Genomic DNA, 21,447 nt, shown 5'->3' with positions numbered 1-21,447 from the left:
GCATGCAGAGCTGGAGCAGGACCCAGGGAGAAGCAGGGCCCAGGGAGAAGCCAAGTCTGAGTGGCGTAGCCAGCTTTATAGTTGATTTTGAGAAGGTCTCACTCAACCCTGTGGCCTCTCACTAACCCCAATGCGGTGTGAAGACTGACACCTCCCATGAAGTGGGGCCAGGCAGTACTTACATCTCTGAACTGGACCAGGCCCAGCTCCCCAAGCTCAGCCACGCAGCAGTAGGCAGCCTCCACCTGGAGGAAGAGCTGCATGAGGYTCATCTCCTCACTCCTGAAGACGGAGGCCATTTTGACCGCCCTCCTCCTCCTGCCGAGGTGTCCACAGAGGCCTTAGCCAGTAGCTCTGTCGTCGTCCTAGGAAGTAGGGTCAGGGCCAAGCTGCAGGAACATGAGGGTCAGAGAGTCAGGATGCTGGAAGCCAATCCAAGGCTATCCATCCCATGAGCCACAAGGGTCTCCTCACCTCCTACAGGCAGGAGCCCCTCAGACCCTCATGAAGGTCACCTCAAGAGCATAGTGATGGGCGATAACACACAGATGTGACAGGGGACAGAAGGGTGCTGCTGATCCCATGCGTCAGACAAGGGAATGCTGTGTCCTGACTTCCCCTGGGCCAAGGATACTCCAGACCACTAGACTATGGGGTTTTATTTGTTTTTGAACACTGAGCTCATGTAGGACTCAACTTCTCTTTGTCTTCCACAAAATAGAGAAAATAACCCATTAATCTCACTCTTGAAAATAGATGGGGAAAGAAGCCGAGAGCTGATTTTATTATATTCACCAAACAGTGAGAACATAACCTTGCAAGCACACCTCAAGCATGTTTGGATGGGGATAGGTAGAAGAGGACTATTTTATACAATTAAAACWAATTGCTATATTTTAAAAAACATTTTCTCTTCATAAGGGATTTTTTTTCCAAAACAAGATATATAAAGGATCATGCATTTCATAAAAGTTCCTTTTGATTATTCGCTTATCAATATTTACTTTGGGTAATGAACATATAAATTGCCTGTAGTCATTCTTGCACAAAATGAACTAATTTGCATGTGCAAACATAACAATTATTATTGCCCAGAGAAAATATGCAAGTATTTCTTGCATGTGTATAATTTGGAGAATTCTACAGGAAACATACATTATTTAATCAGCAAAGCTAAATCCCTTTATGACCTTATTTCTCCCTACTGCGGGGTGAGAAGGCAGTTTTCCTTAATCTGCTCACTCAGCATCAGCCTGGTCCTGCAACACTTTTCCTCTTACAGTTTTACATACATTTTTTTCTAATCATATCCTTTATAAAGCTTGAAGGACTTTTTTAAGGGCGATAGAAACATTTTGCAAGGAATAAAGGTCTGCTTGACCAACAGCTCTGCTGTCACTGGTTTGTGCTTGCTTCAGTTCTACTGTGAATTTTCCTTGCCTTAATCTGTGTACTTGTTCACTAAATGATTTAAGATGCAGAAAATGCAGTCATCTATGATAACTAATTCCTTATTGAAATAAAAATATTAAGGGGAACAGTTTCATTGCGCTGAATAAGGATATAGCCACTGGAGTTGGCTGGGAATTTTTCAGCAATATTMATTTCCCATTCCCCCAGCAATATTAATGTCCCATCTTAACTTTGGCTGAACAGTGTGAGGAGAGCTTCATTCAAAGCAGTTTGTTCTTTTACACTTGTAATGAACAAAAAATGTCAAAGTCTTAAAGTTATAAGATGAATACCCAAACAAAATGTTTTGAAATGTTTTAACTAAACTGATTTAATCTACCCAGTCCAAGGACTCTCTTTTTTGCCTTTGCAATCACATAGGGAAAAAACCCTCAGGCTAAATTTTGTCTTGATTTAGAAAGATTAAAAAAAAAAAAAAAAAAGGAAAAAAGAAGCCTCTTTCAAATGAGAAAAGCCTTTCCCTGCTGGTGCTGGGGCATGCRGACCCTTCTCACCTCGCCTCTTTCTCATGCAGGGGGCAATCCCCAAGAGGCAGCTCCCAGTTGCTCTCACAACCCGCCCTGTCCCCAAGTTCTTTGCTTTGGCAAAGGACCAGCRAGGAGGTACAAAAGGGCTCAGGGATCCCACCCCGCTGTGGCGTTTCGGCTCGGGGGCGCCGCGGAGCTCGGTGCTGATCGCGGCCGCGCTTACCTGGCTCAGGCGCCGCTCCTGCCGTCCCACAGCGGCCACTCGGCTGCTGGCTGCAAGCAGCGCAGCACCCAGTTACCTCCCCGGCCTCACAGGACACTGAAAAGCCTTTCTTTTGAGGTTTGAACTGGTCTAGACCAGAGAGGGGAAATGCTTCCTGTCCCAAACTGTCCCAGAGTGGCCRGGACCCAGAGCTTTCTGGCTTGGTCACAATCTGTCGTGTCCCGTCCGTGACGGGAACAAGTGGTGTTGTGGCAGCATGCAGCTTGTTGGGATTAATAACAAATCATGCGTGCCTGCTCGCACAGCCCAGGCACTCTGGAAACAGGCGAGAGCGTTTAAACCTCTTGTACTCTGAGGTCTATAACCCAATAAAAACGTGCAAGCACTATATGGAGCGTCAGTCACCAGGGAAGTGGAAAACTTCCGTGCTGCAGAAGAGCAAAGACACGGAGTGAAGGACACGAGGGCCATAAGAGACCATTGATTTCATCCAGCTAAGGGACTGGTGGAGCTACACAGTGAACTCCCCAGGAAAGGGGGTCTGCCAGGGCAGCAATGCTAGCGCGGGGCAACGACAAGAGGTGGGAACTTGATTCCTATTGCTCAAAATACCAAATATTTCATGGTGGAGAAAGGATGTTCTCTAGTCTCTCATCCAGTTTGGCTGCAAAAGCAACAGCCCATGAGGGAAATTCTATGCCTAATAAAATAACACCATAACTACAGCTGAAGGCTTTGTTCCATTAAATAAGGGTTGTTGSGCCACTGTTAAGGGGAGCATCCATAAGGAGTTTTATCTCTTAAGAAGATAAAGCTAATGATAATGCAGGRGGATAAGTCAATTAGTAATTGCAGAAATGCCTTCTTGGTTTTCCTAGGCAATGATGCCATGACAAGCAGTCAGGAATAACTTACCCAAGGGCACAACACAGAAAGGTTGGTAACAATAGTGGGTTTTCTACAACATAGGTTTTCTGCTCAGAAGTATCGAGGAGCAACCCAGTTACTACACTCAGCTGCTCCTCACAAGGAGCCAGGCAGGGCAGGAGCTACTTCAGCACCAAAGAAACCCTGGCTGCAAGAGGCACCAGATGCCATTCACCAAAGAGGGCATCTGAAGCAAGGTAATAAGGCCATCCAACTCACCCATTCCCCACAGTTTTCCCAGGCAGAGGACAGCATTAGAAAGCATATCCTATAGCATATCCTATAGCATATCCTATAGCACTTAGAACACCGGAACAGTTCTTGTTTTTTTTTCTCCCTCAATTTTCCTAGTTTTAAAAATCAAATTTCCTGCTAATGGGTAGCTGGACAGTTTTTCTTTAAATGGACACTCTTCATTTTCATTTAAGAACTCAATCAAAACAACCCTCTCTCTGTTGATCACACAGCATAGTTGAATTTATCTGCTTGAWGTTGGGCATTTCCCTAAGCACCCTGGTCTTCTCCTTATAAATAAAGGTCACTATGAGAGGAAAATCATGCCACACCACAGAATAGCCTGACATCCTAGTAGATACTTTGTCTAGAGCTGCATTGGGAGGTTTTGTTGTCTACAAAACAAGTATAAAAGACAGAGTCACTCCTGGGATATCACTGCTAGCCCACAGCACCTCACATTGTCTTTTATTACTCAAGATCCCTTTGGTGAGCTTGCTTCCGTGTAGGGCCCTAGTGTCAATACACAAGACTAATGGAAGTCCCAAATGCACAAATCCTTCAACCTGGGTCTTAATTTTCAGTAGCATGGGAATTTAATGAGTATACAGGTGTTTTCAGGCCAAAATACCAAATGGCAGGTACTGCTTCCTRACAGTGATCAGAAAAAGCTGACCAAAGGCTCTTCCTGGGAGAGGGTTACATGCTTTTAAAGTAAATTGAGTTGTGCATTGAGAACTACATGGAAGTGAAAGCTGAAGCAAAGGGGGACTCATGTCTCATGTTGATGAGGTCTGTGCTTTGCATGCCAGGACACCTCTGTGGAGRCAGGAGTTCATGTGATGTGTAGAAACCAAACTATGGAAAACTTCAGTCTTACCACGTTTGATGACTCCATGGACTTTGGAGAGTCTCACCACTGAAATGTGAATTTTTTACATGTAAAGAATGAAATAAACCAAATCTGTATCAGGCAATGAATTTATACAGGTGCTATTGTGCCTGAATATATCAACAAAGCCTTCTTCTTCAATCCTACCTAAAAATCACTGAGGGCAGCCTTTTCACTGCTTCAAGAACTTTGGAACAGGCTCTTTCTGAACCATGTGGGAAAAATAATTCAGCAAAGCAAAAAAATACATAATGATAATTGTGCAAATCATTTTCAGCTTCCCTCAGAAATGGGCATGTTTTAACTGCAAGCTGACAAAGAGCATTTGGGTAATATTTAACATACAAAAGATGTTTCGTTACAAATTAAATCATTCATGTAACAGCAGTGCRGTTTCTTCTTTTATTTCCCTTCAGACATTTCCTGTTGCACAAAACACTTTTGTCCTCATCATTCTTGCAGTATTAATTGCCAGATCAACTTTCAGCAGCAATCACAGGTGAGAAATTCAGAAGGGAAAGGCTAAGCTGAAAGAAAGCACAGTGCTCTTCCCCAGTAAATAATTCAGTCTCCTTTTTGATATAACAGTGCTAAGATAAGAACAGACTAAAATAAAATTAACATACGAGGACTTGGACACATTAAAGAGATATAAAGATTATTGTATAGGCTAAATACAACTAATCCTGAATGCTCAGAGTATTTTTTTTGAGCTAATCATCTCCTGTGATTCATATCCAGCAGGCTACTAAGCGATCACTGCTTGGGTCACGCATCTGGCTTTGTTGACAGTCAAGCAGGACGTACCTCGATGCCCCCTTGGGTGGCACCAGGAGGAGAGGGCAGCCCACACCAAGGAAGGCTGCCACAGGAGCAGGCTGTCACAGGCTGCSTGGCAGCAGAGCTGGCTCCTCCAGCTGCCATGGGCATGTTGACATGAAAACAGAGGAACAAGGTCTAAAACACACCCATCTCAGCTGACCTGTCTTTATCAGCAACTTAGCGTGTCCTTTCTCCAAGGGTTCTCTCTCTCAGGCTGACTATGTTTTTTGTTTCATGGAAATATACCAGCTTGTAAAGAAACAAGGGTTTTCAGCTGCCCAGATGTGAGGTTGATGATGATACTCCACCCCTCTTGGCATGGCTTCATGTTCCCCAAGAGGCAATGGGATGAACGGACATGGGACGGTGAAGAACCCACACACTGTCTATCCTGATGGTGGCCAGTGGTGGGAACAAGACAGCTAAGGGCAGTGGGAGCCATTGTGTGTGGAGGTAGCCACCATGGGACCAAACCAGCTCCCATAGCCCGACAAGCATTGTTGCTTTCATCCAGGTGGGGAAAAAAAGAAAATATGAAGATAGTGTCCATCGTATTTGAGTGATCTGCCCCAGAATCTTTCCCACTTGTCCCCTACTTGTGTGGCACCTCACGGGGGTTTCTGCACGGCCTGCACAGGCCTCAGACAGCTTGTCATGCAGCACTTCTCAGCCCAAGGCAATACACAAACATTTCCATGGTGTAGCTTTTCCAGCAAACGCTATGGAAACTTCCCACCTTGTGGCTGACACCACTTTGCCAGCAACGCTCCCGGTTTGCAGAGAGCAGCAGCTCTTGGCTTTGCCTGTGCCTGGCAGGGGTGGCATAACTGTGGCACAAGGAGAACCTGCTGCAGTCCCCACGCTGCGTGTCCATGAGGGAGCAGCACCGACACAGCCAGGCTAGCATGAGAACAGCAGCAACAGCTTCTCCTGCACAGCAAGACCCCGAGCTTTAACTGATCCCAGTCCATATAGAGGGGGATCTGTGCAATAGGTGCCAGTTGCCTGCATGAAGCTTGGGGGCAAGTACCTACGCACCATGTTAACCCAGCAGCTGCTACACCAGTGTAAGACTGCTTCTTTGCCAGCTGACTTAAAAACAAACAAACAAATGTTAACCCAGCAGCTGCTACACCAGTGTAAGACTGCTTCTTTGCCAGCTGACTTAAAAACAAACAAACAAACAAACAAAAAAAAAAAACCCAAAATAGTGTAATATCAGCACAAAACTGGGAAAGGAATTCTCTACCCTTGTCCTCTGCATCTTACCCAGCCCTTTCAGACCACAGACGTGAGAGCAAAAGGAAATGCTGCCAAAAGCAGCCACCAGGGACTTGCCAGGAGGCTCTGGCTCCAGGAGGTTCTTCCTCCTTCAAGCTGCAGCAGATACCGGACAGAAATCTTCAGGGTTGTCCTTCAGGGGACCTCCACCCRTGGAGGTATCCAGCTCTTGCCACGTGGGTATCCAGCTCCTGCYGGAGCCTGCTGGAGGCCGGGCTGCCGCGGTCGATGCTGTGCTCCTTCATCGTCCTGTTGCAACAGGAAAGTTCACAGTGTCCTGGCAGCAGGAGGCTCCTTCGCTCCACCCTCGGCGCCCAGCTTGGAGCGCCCGAGGAGCTGCTGAACGGAGCTGCCGCAGCGAGCGAGGAGCTGATCCGCGCAGGTGGCACAGCCGGCGGCATGAAGTGCTGCAGCCGCGAGCCCTGGGCAGCCCTCGCCGTGCTCCTGCTCGCCACCGCTCCGCTGTGCGCCTCCTCGGCAGGTATTTCTCCTCTCCTACTCCTCCCTGTGCCCTGCCTTGCCCTCCACGCTTCTTCCTACCTAAATATATTGCCTGATGACAGTGATTTGATCTTGAGAAGCAGGGTGGGCTCCTCTGTCTTGTGTAAGGAGGGTAAAGAGCTGGAATTGAGTGATGCTAGTGAGGATTACTTAATCTGATCAATCACAGCATCTTTCTGAAGAGACTTGGTTTTGCCAGGGATTTTCCCATCAACTATGAATGGGATTGAGCTGCAGTTTGCTCTACTGAATTACAAGAAGACAAGAGGTCCCAGTCACAGACCTGTTTCTTGGCTCCCACATACTAGCAGCAGCAGGGACCATTTTGAAATATCACTCAGCAGAGTCTGTGTAATCTCGTTTAGCTCCTATTAGGCACTTTTTGCAGAAAACCTGGCTTTACTAGCCTCATAATTAGAGAGACTGCCTAAAACCAAAATGTAAATGAGACCCGTGAGCTGCTCTTTTCCCATCAGGACACTGCCTGCACTTGTCTATCAGCAGCACTTGAGAACTGCCAGATTTGTGAAGATGGGTTTGCTCTGGCAGTCTGTCCTCTGGGCAGCAAAGTCTACAAATGGGAACTAAGAACTAAGCCTCTGTTCCCCAGCACTTTCCTCTGCAGGTCATGCACAGTTTTGCATATTTTTAATGATCCTTCTCAGTGCTYCTGTGAGGTATTTATTAACTCAGAAAAGAAATACTAGCTCTCACTGAACGGACTTGGGCAAGGTCATACAGCAAATCCTGAGATAGAAGGAGGAATGAAAAGTATTCATGACTTTCCCTAAAGTGGGCTGCAAGGGAACCCACTCTCCGCATCACAGTAAGAGTAAGAAAAGATCAYATCTTGCTGACACTCATCTCGAAATGAAAATCGGGACAACAGCAGGTAACCCCAAAGCCAACAACTCTCGCAGGACAGTATCAGTTTATTTACTATCACTCAAATCAAAAGGTTGTTCCAGGGTCTTGCACTGGTTTTTTAGCCTGAAAGCTGAAACTAAACACAAAAGACTTGTTTGGATGACTTCAAGTGAAATGAAGCTGGAATGGAATTTCTATCCCTATTACACTCCCAGTTTGCAGCTGAAAGCAAAGGTTTGTTTGCAAATGACTTTCTCTCATAGCCCCTGCTTGGCAGAGTCTCTCCATTAGCAGGATCCCTGACTTCAGCAGTCTCTCCAGATTGTCTCTGCAGGGGACAGTTTCAGCTTACAGATCCTTCTATGACTGGTCAGACACAGGTGCTCTTAATGGCACGGGACTAGCTATTTCTTTCACTCCCTTCCTTCTGCAGCAAAGGACAAGGTGTTTTATTGCTCTCTGCACACTCCTTGGTGCAGCATCCTGCACTTTTCCCACTCAGGATCCTTCAGTTGTTCTTGCACCCAATCGTGCAGCTCTGGTTGGTGTTGACACTGTAGAAGTCTTTAGGAGGCTTTGGCCTGTGACACTAGGTAGTCATTTAGATGGCTGGAGTTCAGCTGCAGTGCCCAGCAGGATGCTCTAATCCTGGCTAGGAAGTAGAACAGCTTTCTTGGCTGAAGCCCTCCCTGTCCCATAGGCTTACCTATTTCTAGAAGTTGTATTTTTCAACATGTTCAGGTTCCTGGAACCAAAGCAGAACAGCTGTCAGATACAGCTGAGTCTGAACTTCAAGAAGGTCAAGAATTAGATTAGTTTAATCTCCTACCTGTGCAGTTAGGCTTCTCAAAGGTACAGCGAATTTGCAGGGATGCAGCACTGATAGGCTAAGTTCTCTGCTCTGACAGCTTCCTTTTGACCCTGGAAGCCAGGGATATTTTTCTAAGGACAAACAGTGGTGCATTAACAGCTCACTGCTCAAGATCTCCCTGTGCCCCTGGACGCTTTCTCTCATTCCAGTCCTTGCTCATTCTGCCCATGTAGACTRGGAGCTCCCTTGGAAAGGATGGTCACAAACGTGGGCTCTGAGTGAACGTCTCATACCACTAGGGTCGTACCCGAACAAAGCACAATGATTTAACCACTTGTTATGGCTGATGCCCATGCAATTCTCTTTAGGTTCCTGTTGACAGCAATGAGGTCAAGGAAGCTTATCTTGATGACACAACATTTGGGAGAGGGGACCTTTTTTCCTCCAAGATGTTTTCCATCATGCTGACACATTGTGATCCCTCCAGGGTCCCCAGCTTTCAGCTGTTCATGTCAATATCTGATTTTACATTTCTAATCCAAATTCTCTTTTCTCTTGTGCTTTCTCTTGAGCTGAAGAAGGCATCRATGTTTCAACACACTTCAAGCCTGAGATCGAGTATGAACCACCGTGCCTTAGTAAGTCTTCTGAAGTCATTACAACCATGATAAAGCCAGGTAATAAGACCACACAGGTCACTGGGAGGCTGCTCTAGAGAAGACTTGCTCATTGCCGTGCACTGAACTAAAAGTTTCTGTTGTGGGTGAAATACTGAGATGCACTTTAAAATTCTTCCATTGGTACGCCCACTATATCCAAGATACGTTCAGATGGACTTATATTTTTGAATAGACAAGTTTATAGCTTGGCTGGTTCGTGTATCCTAGTGCTCCCTTCCATACCAGGCATCCACGTGCACACTGGGGACTCTCAGGAACTGCTCACYCCCACACAGGAGACCTTCCTCAGCCAACCTTACACAATCTGAGATCCCACCAGCCCTCCCAGAGTCGCCCCCACCCCAAACAGCACAAGGGCCAGCATTTCCCAGATTACGTGCACCAAAAGATGCATGGACCCCGAAGCACGGCATAGATAGAGGGGACACRCGTCCCCTATCCCTTTTCGAGGCACATGCAAGACATTTGCTTTCTGCTGTGGAAAGAATGGTTCTTTACAGTGCTCAGGCAACAGGCACACCTAATTCCTTAACTGATTTTAAAAACTTAGACAATAAAAAGATGCAAATGATTCAAGAAAAAAAATCATGTCATAGTTAAAAATTGTTTCCATTCCAATCAGGGAAAGCAGGGAATTGCACCAGTGCAGAACACAAGGAAGGCACAGCTCACGGCCCAGCACTGAGCACGAGCTGCTTCCATTGGCAACAGTGACACTGGGCACCTAAAATACTAGAAATCCTGCAGAACCTGCTTCTTTCCAAGATCCTCCTCCTCTCTCACAAGAAACTCTCTTTCCCTACCCTACATTTAATTTCAATTGTAACTAGCCACTTCCATCATATGCCTTTCCTAAAATTGCCTAAGCAGATGCTAAGTAAGTGTTTTTAAAAGATTTCAGTAATGATGGGCAGTGATGAACACACCAGCTCAGATGTCTGGCCAGCCAGGAACGACAGACATGACCAGTCTTGGAGATGCACAGATGAAGCTAAATTTTGCTACCTCCCAAATTAGAACCAGGCTTAGGGGAGAGATGCAAAGGCTGTGATGGGTCACTGGGGCTGACAGGGAAGTCCATTTCTCATCCACTTTCCAGCCAGGAAAAGCCTGCCATGCCCCTGGCATTGCTTCGGCTCACCTCCTTCTCTTTGCCTGCAGGAGCAAACTTCTGCTCGCAAGCTGCCCTGTGTTGCCCGTCGGGCATGGACGACTACGGCTGGATCGCAGCTGCCGTTGGCTGGAGCCTCTGGTTCCTCACTCTCATCCTGCTCTGCGTGGACAAGCTTACGAAACTCCGTCCTGACGAATCCAAGTATTCRGCAGCCTGAAGCAGGGCGAGCCAGCACGCAGCAGCACCCGGAGCACCGAGGTGCCCACAGACCAGCAAAGCGTTTCACTTGCCTAGGACCAAAAGAGAACGGTTACATACCTTTAGCTGAGAAAGTCCCGATCTAAGCAAGGTCCATCCTCCCCAGCAGGTCAGCACTGTCAGTGTCTGGGGAATAGACTTCAGCCCTTGCAAGCCAGWAGGGTACATGCCACTGGGCACAGAAGAACTTCTTCTTCCTGAGTCCTTGTAGTAAGACGGTCCTTGTAGTAAGTAATGTATCCCTCATTCCAGGTTTAACTGTGTGTGCCGGCTGTGAGCGCGCCAGCTGCACACTGAATCACCTGTCTATATGGGACAGCCTTAATGCGACCCAGTGCGCGGTGCTTGGCATTGGAACAGAAAGTGSGCAAATAGACCTAATTTCTGCAGGATCGGTGTTACGAGATCCATTACTAAGCATGCAAACTGAGCCTAAGCTATGAGCCAGGTTACATGAGTAAAGTGATCTAACTCCTTGATTATACTGAGTTGTTTTCATTCATTAAATTGTGTTTTAAGGCCAACTGACTGATACTGGTTAAAATTCTGCTRTGGACGTGCAAGATGAAGCCTTGTTTGGGGTGATTTGAAATTAAATCTAGTTATGCCAGTGTGATTTGTATGAGGACTCTTTTGTAGGAATTTAACATTGGATGTATTTATTCAGCTTGCACCTGCCTACTTAACTAAGCCACACAGAACTGCAGCAAGCTGGTTTAAACCAGTGTATCCAATTCATGCACAAAGCTGCTCCTATTTATGTAAGGGACTGATAAACACCGTTATTTGCACTGCTGGACAAATTCAAATTGACTAGTTTAATCTTAGTTTATATTGATAAAGCACATATTTCCAATTAATTACTATATCCAAATGGTTAGAAACATTTCAAATGGGAAATATTCATGCGGAGGGTTTTATCCCACTACAGCTTGATTTCTATCCATTATTAAAATAAATCAGTATTAAACCTATCTACATATACATCAGATTAGCAAACCTGCTAGAGACCAGCTGAAATGAACCACAAAAAAAAATGGAATAGAGATTTGTATTTTTTAAAAAAATGTTATTAAAGGCTCAAATCTGCTCATTAATGTATGACTCTCCCATTTAGGAAACATGTAAACCACATAAAATTCTTCAAGTTAGTCCCAGCRCAACTAGGTATTTGGATCAGGGCCTGAAGAACAATTTTCTGCCACTTGAATTGATGGATGGCTGCCCATTACCASCTAGAGCAAGAACACTTCTCACTGTAGGAATGGGTAAAGTCAGACAGGGAGAGTGACACTTTTCCCCATCATTAATATCAGCTCACTCAGAAACTCTAATGGAGGGAAAATCCCGAGCTGAGATGGGAGCATCAGGAAAGAGAGTTTTGAAAGCGAAGGGCTGAATTCTTCGGTGGCATTTTCATTGTATGTGTGGAGTTTTTTTTGACATTTGCTACAATGCTACTAGCAGAAAACATCGCTTGATTAAGAAAAACCTTTCAGCTTCGAATGATTAAAACAAAAGTAACACTCAGGAGACAAGTCTCCATGTTGGACCAGCAAACTCCTTCCCACAAGTACCCACCTGTTCATGTACAAACTGACAGGAACAAAAGATTCTACATTTTATTGTTGGTGCTGATTGACAGAATAGTAGGTTGACAATTAACTGCTGCAATCATTGATGGACAACAAACGTTATAGCTATATATATCTTTTTTTTTTTTTCCTGATTTATCTTTTTTTTTATAATGGAAAATGTGCAGTGGCCTGAAAGCAATGTGACAGATACCGTGAAAAATCTCCACCTATTGCCTTTGTGTGTATGTGCTGCAGATCACTTCCTGCAGGTCTGCAGTTTTATGAAAATTGTTCTCCCAGCTGGGGACACAGAAGTGACTGCCTCCTATGGCATCAGTTCTGATGTCTGAAGGGACAATCTTCTCATTTCCTTGGCTAAGGCCATGAACACACGAATGCAGTCATGGAAGTGAAATCCGAAGAGTTGTAAACACGTGACCTGAGCTCTAGCTCTCTTATAGCTCAGCACAACCCCTGCAAACTCACCCCATAATAATTGGGTGACTTTGGGTTTCATAAAATCTGCTTCTGAAAGCAGTTTGTTCTCATGCTTTCCAAAAGAGCCTGCTTGTGTGCAGCTGCCTTCAGGGAATGCAGTACTTTAATCCTTGAGTTTTACTTCTCACAGTTTCCTTCTGGTGTTCTCAGAACAACTAAAGTGGGTTTGGGTACAAGAATCATGGCTTTTGAGACAGTGTAACACCCCACCTTTTTGTATACCTCTGCTTAAGGGTGACAACCAAATCTCAACAAAGTCAGGTACAGAAAGGGAATACCTTATAGATCACTGATGCAGAGAAATGCATACATTTTCTAGACCACTGATCTGTACACTTCTAATCTGGTAGAACTGTCTTGTTTGCTTACTGTACCAAACCCCTTTGAAGTTGACATTGCCAAGCTTGATCTATAGCATTTTCCATTCAAGTTCTCTGACCTACAACAAAAATGGAACAGGTCACTGGTAAAATGTATCCCAGTAATGAATTTCACAAACATACCACTACTGTCAGGGTGTTCTGGGATCTATAAATGAAGTGGCAATATCCCAGAAGGTCATAGGATACCAACATAAACATCGTACCTGTTCCTATGCAATACAGTACAAATCAATAAAATGTTATTTTAAAAACATAGCGTCTCTGAGGTAAGTGCCATGTGTTACACTGGTTCTAGGCATGGTGAGCAATCACGAGTACTGTGCAAAGCAATGCACCGTGGAGAAGGAGGAATAGCCAATGGACCTTTCAGTATTTTAGAGGGCTGTTGACTATTGCAGAAAGTGCAGAATTGAAAAGTTGTATCCAAAAGACACGAGAAATTAAAGACAGATGAAGATTAATCTACAGAACTGGAATATTTGCACTGCCTATACAAAAAAAAATTAGTCTAGTCAAAAGTAATCTAAATATTCTCTGTGATTGCCACTATCTGCCAGGAATCTTATTAGAGAGGCAACACACCATAGCAGTCTGTAGTTTTTAACTCCTATTTTAAGACAAATCAGATCACCTCAGAAAGCTGTGGTCTGGTTTTCATGCACCACTTAAGAGGACTCTGTAGAACAATAACTTACGATGAAATCCATGACCAAGGCCACAAGCTTTTATTGGTACACTTATTTATTATTTTCTCTTCTTCCTCATATCAATTATAGTTACTAAGATGCACCTAGCAAGAAATCCCCAACAAGTGCAATGCTGTCCAGTTCTGTTGATTTCAGGGAGCTTTGCTAATAAAAGTATATTCTGCCTATTCAGACCACCAAAAATCGTTTTTCTATTCCCTCCCTCCCCCCTTTTTTTTCCATTGCAATCCAGRAAAGCAGCTAATTCCACTTCAACAGAAAAGCCTGGAAGTGAAATGTTAACTCCTGATTCATCAGTGATTTATCAGATACCCTACAGCATTTCAGCCAGCTGCCCTCTCGGGCTTGCACACACTGTTCAGGCTCTCAAGGACTGCTTGCAAAGGCGAAGATGATGGATGGTATCAGCTATTAAATGGCAAGATACCTTCTCAGAACGGAAAGCTTAACACTCCAGTCATATAAAGCGCGGCTGGCAAATGTACTTGCACCAAGAAGTTTCTCATTGGCAAGATGAGAGAAAGGAAATCTATTCCAGTTAACAGGATTTAGTGTAAAGACAGGCAAAAATGCTTGAAATCTGGATGGATGAATAAAAATAAATGTGACTGAAAGGTACCAGTTTGAACCTTAGCATTGCTGATGAAGTTAGAACATGTATCCATAATTTATGGACAAAATTTCTGAATTTCAGGCAAGAAATATTTTCCTTCTGTTCCTTACAGATGATACAAGCTGGGTGGAGTGCTTGACACTCCAGASGGCTGTGCTGCCTTTCAGAGGGCCCTGGRCAGGCTGGAGAGTTGGGTGGAGAGGAACCTCATGAGGTTCAACAAGGACAAGTGCAGGGTCCTGCACCTGGGCAGGAATAACCCCAGGCACCAGTACAGATTAGGGGTCGACCTGCTGGAGAGCAGCTCCATGGAGAGGGACCTGGGAATCCTGGTTGACACCAAGTTAACCATGAGGCAGCAGTGCCCTYGTGGCCAAGAAGGCCAATGGGATCCTGGCTGCATCAGGAGCAGTGTTGCCAGCAGGTCAAGGGAGGGGATCCTGCCCCTCTGCTCARCTCTGGTGAGGCCGTACCTGGAGTATTGGGGGCAGTTCTGGGCTCCCCAGGACAAGAGGGACATGCAGCTTCTAGAGAGGGTCCAGGAAAGGGCAACTAAGATGATTAAGGACATCTCTCGTAGGAGAGATTGAGTGAGTTGGGCCTGTTTAGCCTGGAGAGAAGGTTGAAACAGGATCTTATCAACATGTATAAGTACCTGAAGSGAGAACGCAAGGAGAAAAGGGCCAAACTCTTCTCTGTGGTGGCCGATGACAGGACAAGGGATAATGAGTGGAAATTAAAACACAGGCAGTTCCATCTCCATATGAGGAAGAGCTTCTTTCCTGTGAGGGTGACAGAGCAGTGGAACAGGCTGCCCAGGGAGGTTGTGGAGTCTCCTTCTCTGGAGATCTTCCCAACCCACCTGGATGCCACCCTGTGCCCCGTGCTCAGGGTGTCCCTGCTAGAGMAGGGCGGTTGGACTAGATGATCCCTATAGATCCTTTCCAACCTCAACCATTCTGTGATGCTGGGATTCTGTTAAATAGTGCATGGAAAGGGATACAGAGAAGGCCATCGGGAGAGTCGCTAGCCCGTAAGTATCTTGACAGACAAACAAAGCTGCAGGGAGCACTGTCGTTGCTGCCAGAAGAACATTATTAGGGGCTGTGCAGGATTTCAGGGCAACTACTTTACTTTGCCCTGGAATAATACCAACCACATCTAACTAGCAATTTTWAAAACATTCTTAATTCACGATTAAATTGATTGTTACTTACTGCATGACTCTTCATCTTTTCAGATGCCATTGCTCTGGAAATGACTCACATTACTCATGGCTTCTCTCCTTGGGGTTTTAGTGAATGAGCCACATATTAAGCAATTGCACTTTACAATCATTACACTTTACAAAATCACCAGGGGATGGAAATTGGCAAGCATCAGAGCTTCCTGCTCAAGAGACACATGCAGTGAAAAGAGCAAAGAGCTTAATTTCATTAAAAAATATAGGCGCTCTATACTGGGATTTATGAGAATGTTTGCTAAAGCTGTTACAAACATTAGGATTTGGGGGGAATACTGTAATTGATTACAGCAAGGGAATGAAAGATATATATTAATTCCTGGGAAGCAACCATCCTCTCTGATCCTTATGCTCAAGATGTTTTGTGGTATCAGTGGTATTAGGATCTGCTGGGGAACTAGAAGCTCATTGCAGGTTTCAACRCTAGGATGAAACATAGTTTTCAAAGAACCTCCTATTTTGTAGTAACCATCTGGAAATAAACACAAGATAAATAATGCAGTAGCATCTCTTCCATCTCTAAAAAGCTTGGAAAAATTACAGCTCTAAGAGACATAGAAATTTTTCCCTTGCACTTCRTGGGTAATCACAGACACATCAGGTAACCATTTTGCAGCTCACCCATCTAAAGGCTGCTCTAAGTTTTGAACCAGACTGGTTCAAAAACACTCAGGCCTAGTGTGGCAACCCGTGGCCTCTGATACGAGAAGTGAGCATGGGTCAGCTGGTCTATACTCAACTCTCTTGCACAGMTGTTGTGTGACACCATTAGCTAGGAGTTGTTAACTCATCCTTAAATATAAGGACTAAACAATGCTTATTGGCACTAGTGTCAAGAGCATCGTAAGCACAGAGCTACAGGTAGCAGGATTCTTGGCTCCCAGGCAGAAACACGACTACTGTGAGGCCACGCTGTGTCACTGATGGGGTCTGCTGGACGCCACTGACAGCTTCCCTTGAGTTTTTGCAGTTCTACCATATCTGCTGCAAAAGCCAGCATGTGCCTCCCAGCCTCCTGGCAAATGTCTTCCATGTCACAGGAGAGAAGAACAGAATGTAAATATAAGGTCAATATACATTCTGTGCACCTAGAAATCCTCTGAACGGCAGACTTCTCACTTTCAGTCTCAAATTACTGGAGTGYTCCTGTTCAAACCTTCCATCAAGTGGAGAGAAAGAAACTGTCCKGAGGACTGAACTCATCCATTGAAATAATGAAGTGTTATATGCAAAATGTAAGCTTACTTACCACAGATAATTTTATCTAGGACTGCATGGATTAATAAATCCAACAATTAGTTCATGAGCTTGTTTATGTATGTTTGGGTCACCTATACTTCATAGGATTTCATCAAGTTCATATTTGGCAACTGTGTTGAAGAACTACTGATAGTGGCTAATTCACCATTTTATTTCCTATTCCCTCTATTTCCTCAAATATCTTTCAGTTTTATCAAATCTTCCTTTCCATTTCTGCAGGTAATCTATTTCCTCTATTTCCTCAAATATCCAAGGATAAAAGCATTGTGATTATTAGAAACAAAAAATAATTGCAATGTTTCTTTCATCCTGCTTCATTTGGTTCTGTTTTAGAACCAGGAGGTGGAATTTGAATTGCTGAATGTAACACCCCGCTAATATTCTCCTGAATATGAGAAATTTCACCTGAAGCATGAAGAAATCTCCAGCTATTGCTTTCAAATCATACATAGCATTATAGCATTCCAATRAACATGCTGGATAAGCAAAACAACTCTGAAAAGCTTCAGGAGAAAATCTTTGAGAGGCAGTCAGAAGTACAGAAGGACCCGTAACTTAATAGGAGCTATACAGTATAGATATCAGAAAGTACCTGAAAATCCAAAATACTGTCCTTTTCAGCCTTTAGTTCTTATTTTGCTCTCCTACTMCCATTTCACTTCACCTGCTTCACATATGATAATAACAAGGCTATTCTTAAGTGAAACAAAGTCACCGTGTCCAAGGTCCATGGAGGCTGAGCATCCACTTCCAAACAAACTTTAGAGCACTTGTCCAAATGTGCTAGGAAGAAGTGGCCATTACAAAAGAAAAAAAAAAAAGGTCAATGTGMAAATGGTATCAAAAAACAAATAGACAAAAGTAAGACAAAMTATTCCAGCTCTACAAACTACGAAGGACAGAGAAATGCATACTTTTAYAGTACTTTATCTATCACTCTTCACCAACATTCACAGGACTCCAGTTCTACTGTGAGAGTCTCTTTGGAAAAAAAAGGCAATGACTCTCAAGTTTCTTGCTCTCAGGGTGCATTTTTCCAGCATTTAAAGACAGGAGATCTGAGTACACACATGAAGCATATCTGTTGGAAAAGCATTTTGACAGTGCTACTTCTGACATAAGCTTCATTTCATATGACACTCTCCAGAGAAATAACAGACCTTTCAAGCAGCCAAGTTCATGCCAAAATATTGGAAAACTATACAGTCTTTGTCAGCACTGCCAATATTTTTCTTTCCTAATTTCCCCTTACCCAGCATTTAGAACCTACAAATACTGGAATATATGAACATCAGCATAGTGATGACAGTAGCATATGTCCCCAGGTTTTTTTTTCCCCTTCATTTTTCAATAAAAATGTAACTCAAATGGAGAAATGATGCCCTACCACATAAGGGAACTRATTTTTTTTTTCTGCGTTTAAGCACTTTAAATTTACTAATTTTCTCTAGACAGATTCACAACAGGAGTAAGGTTGGAAAGGCTTTTTGGAGATCATCTAGGCCACCCCAAGCAGGGTCACCTAGAACACATGGCACCGGGTCACATTCAGGTGGGTTTCAAACAATTCCAGAGAAGGAGACTCTGCAGCCTCTGGAACCTGTCCCAGAGCTCTGCCATGCTCATAGGGCACCTCTAGACACCTCTGTTAGACATGTGGAGAAGCTCCGCAGTCCTGGGGAGCTGCTTTTGGGAGTGCTGCTTAGGAGAGATGTTCCTCACCTGTGCAGGCCAGCACTGCAAGTGGTGAAGGGCTGTGCAGAGAGGTTATGTTCTGTGATCGGCTTGGAGGGCACAAGGGCAGTTCCCCAAGATTTTATGCATCTGTCTTCTTAGTGCACTGTTACAGGTAGTCCTGGACACCYGGTTGCTGCCTTTTGTCTTCTGACAATCACATGCCACTAAATTTCCTTTAATCAGTTCTTAGCTTCGTGAACTCAATCAGAAAACTCCTAAATGTGCCATTTGGGGGATTTCTTTGGAAGATGAGTATTTCTTTGCTGGTGCAAAAATATGGCTCACATCTTCCCACCTCACAGGCACAAGTTGTCTCCACCCTGCCACTTCAAAGCTTGTAGCTAAGATACCCCTTTTTTTTTCCTCCTCCAAAGACTGGCACCTGTTAATGAAGAAGAATTGCTAGACAAGGAGATAAGGCATAGAGTGGAAAGTGCTCACTTTTCCCTGGAGCTGACATACGAGAGGATCTTGTTAAGCTGGAAAACAGGAAGATGAAAAGCCCTCTTACTGCTGAAAAGTACAAAAAAAAAAAAGCATCCTGAATCTATCATCTATGGACTCAGAATCCCTCTAAAACAAAGAACTTGCAGAACTGAATCCCTCTAAAAACAAAGTTCTCTTTCCCTGAATAAATTCCCACGGTCGCTGACAGGACTATGTATTACATGGCAGTAGAGAAATGAAATATAGCCCACATTTGAGTCAAATGTATGAGAAAGAACTGCAAAACATCACTTAGTTCCAAAGCTAACTAGGAAATAGGCTAGAAGCCTCTAGGAAAGGAAAGGAAAGGAAAAGCAAACCAACCAGCCCCAGTTACCTACCTCTCATGTCACCTTTCTCTTCTATATGCCAAACTGACACAGACTAAACAAAATTGTCAAGGCAATCTGGGAAGAAACACAAGAGCCTGAGGATTCCATGAATCAGATAATTTAGGCAGGGAAATGGATGTAAGTGCTTGTAACACAGTTTTCAGTGCCTGTACCAACTTCTCAACAGATCAGTTCTGGTGGATTCACCAACAGATGCTATGAATTCAGGATACTTTAAAATTTAGAAGAATTTTTTTTTTTTAATAGAACAATCAAAATTAATTAGCTAAAGAGCTCATGCACACGGGGATGCAGAGGCATGCAGMTTTTCTCCCTGGATTTCCAAGCAGAAAGGCAGGTATTTTGGCACATACCAGAGTCCTTTTGTAGTACATGAAAAAAWGAACAGCTTTCCCATAGCTGCAGAAAGTGTTAAGACCATTCCTGGAATCAATACATTTTATGTCTTATGTGCCGTTTTACTATATGAATACACAGAGTTTGCCATGCCACTTTTTTGTGAACAGCAAATCTCTAACCAGATCAAGAAGAGAACTTCCAAAAACAGCTTTGCAACTTCTTTACCATCCTTACCTGTTAACTTGTTTCAGGAGGGATTTTTTTTTTTTTAATCAAAAAAGGCTACTTTTATTTATCTAGAACTGTTTTCAGGTTCTCTGTAATATTCGGAACTAGAAATAAATAAAAAGGGTATTCTTCCAAATATAAAACAATTAAATACGAGAGGCATCACCATCACTAGCATAAACAAAGGATGAAATAGCATCAGTGTCYACAAATTTTAAAGCTCTTATTCCATATTCCAGATCCCGTATTAAACTTAAGCAGCTGGAGCCAGCACACAGATAATGAAATGCCATTCTAGAACCCCATATTTTCTTGAAATGAAGTTACAGTAATGTGCTAATTACTCCACGATAATTTCCATAATTAGAGACTGCTGTTATAAGCACACAACTCTGACTTCACTGCATAATTCATCTGGAGAACTATGTGGGCTGGGAAGGAAAGAGTCTTTACAAAAACATTTACAAACAGCCTTCAGCATTTAAAAAAACAAACCCAATGAGCACTGTCTGATACGCTCTTCATCCTGCAAAACCTCAATTTTTTTGAATCTACTTTCAAAGTCCCTCTTCAAAGTATCAGCAGCGTTCCTGTTTACAAACTTGGCAGAAAACTAATGTTCCTTTATTTTTATGGTAGAACTGATCCATCAGACAAAGAGCTTAAAAAATATTCATACAAATGACCTGTAGGTACTGCAAGTCAAAACCATCCAGGTTGGTTCAATTCAAACTTCAATCAGTGCCCATCAGGGCTTAAATTATTGGCCAGGGAAACGAAAATAAATTTTATACAGCTTTGCGATGAACCTGGAGAAAGGAAAGACTAACTTCACCTCCTAATAAAGCGAGGAAAGAGCAGGCCACACTGTTGCCTGCACCAGTCGGCTGCCAGCTGCTTCCCAGCACCAAGTGACATTACACGCATATTCCATGAACAAGGTACATCAGATTCTTCCATGGCATCCCTCTACCTGATGTCATTGCATCTGGAATTTGTCCCCTCACAGCCACTGAACCCTGCACGAGAACCAGGAAGCAGAGTTGGAAGCCAAAGTTCACCGACCTGTCCCTGTGTTACACACCTGGAATTTACCACTGCTGTTTCTACCCAAAGYGAGGCAAACCCAGCCCTGTTCTGGTAACTCCCAATGATCTTGGCAAACAACCTTATAGGACCTTTATGACCTTTTATGACTATTATTCACTTCCAGCGTTGGACATACCCAGATTATAGCACCAAGTTCTTTTGCTCATGGTTTTCACAGCGCAAGGCTCCTAGGCCTCCTTAGAAGTACTAAGCTTACCCTCTGTTCTCCCTGCTACCTTGTTGGCTTTTAGTTAAGTCCAATCTGAAAATAAAAACACTCCAATGAATGACAACTTCATCAAAATTCTCATATGTATTATGTCAGTTACAGTTATGCAATGGCCAAGTATTAGTAAATTCATAGCTAATATTAAATTAAAACTC

General features: G+C 43.8%; 1 protein-coding gene across 1 annotated transcript; it reads left to right on the top strand.

Moving 5' to 3' along the window:
* Positions 1-6,694: 6,694 nt before the first annotated feature.
* Positions 6,695-10,524, top strand: TMEM213 (transmembrane protein 213). The gene is made up of 3 exons (XM_026038512.1): positions 6,695-6,800; positions 9,077-9,136; positions 10,340-10,524. The coding sequence occupies exons 1-3, from the start codon at positions 6,719-6,721 to the stop codon at positions 10,507-10,509; spliced, it is 312 nt and encodes a 103-aa protein (XP_025894297.1). The 5' UTR covers positions 6,695-6,718; the 3' UTR covers positions 10,510-10,524.
* The last annotated feature ends 10,923 nt before the right edge of the window (positions 10,525-21,447 follow it).

The sequence above is a fragment of the Nothoprocta perdicaria genome, unplaced genomic scaffold (assembly GCF_003342845.1).
Source record: "Nothoprocta perdicaria isolate Ctin4 unplaced genomic scaffold, notPer1 scaffold_210, whole genome shotgun sequence".
NCBI lineage: Eukaryota > Metazoa > Chordata > Aves > Tinamiformes > Tinamidae > Nothoprocta > Nothoprocta perdicaria.
Note: the sequence above shows the minus strand (reverse complement) of the source record. Positions and strands in the feature narration are given on the sequence as shown.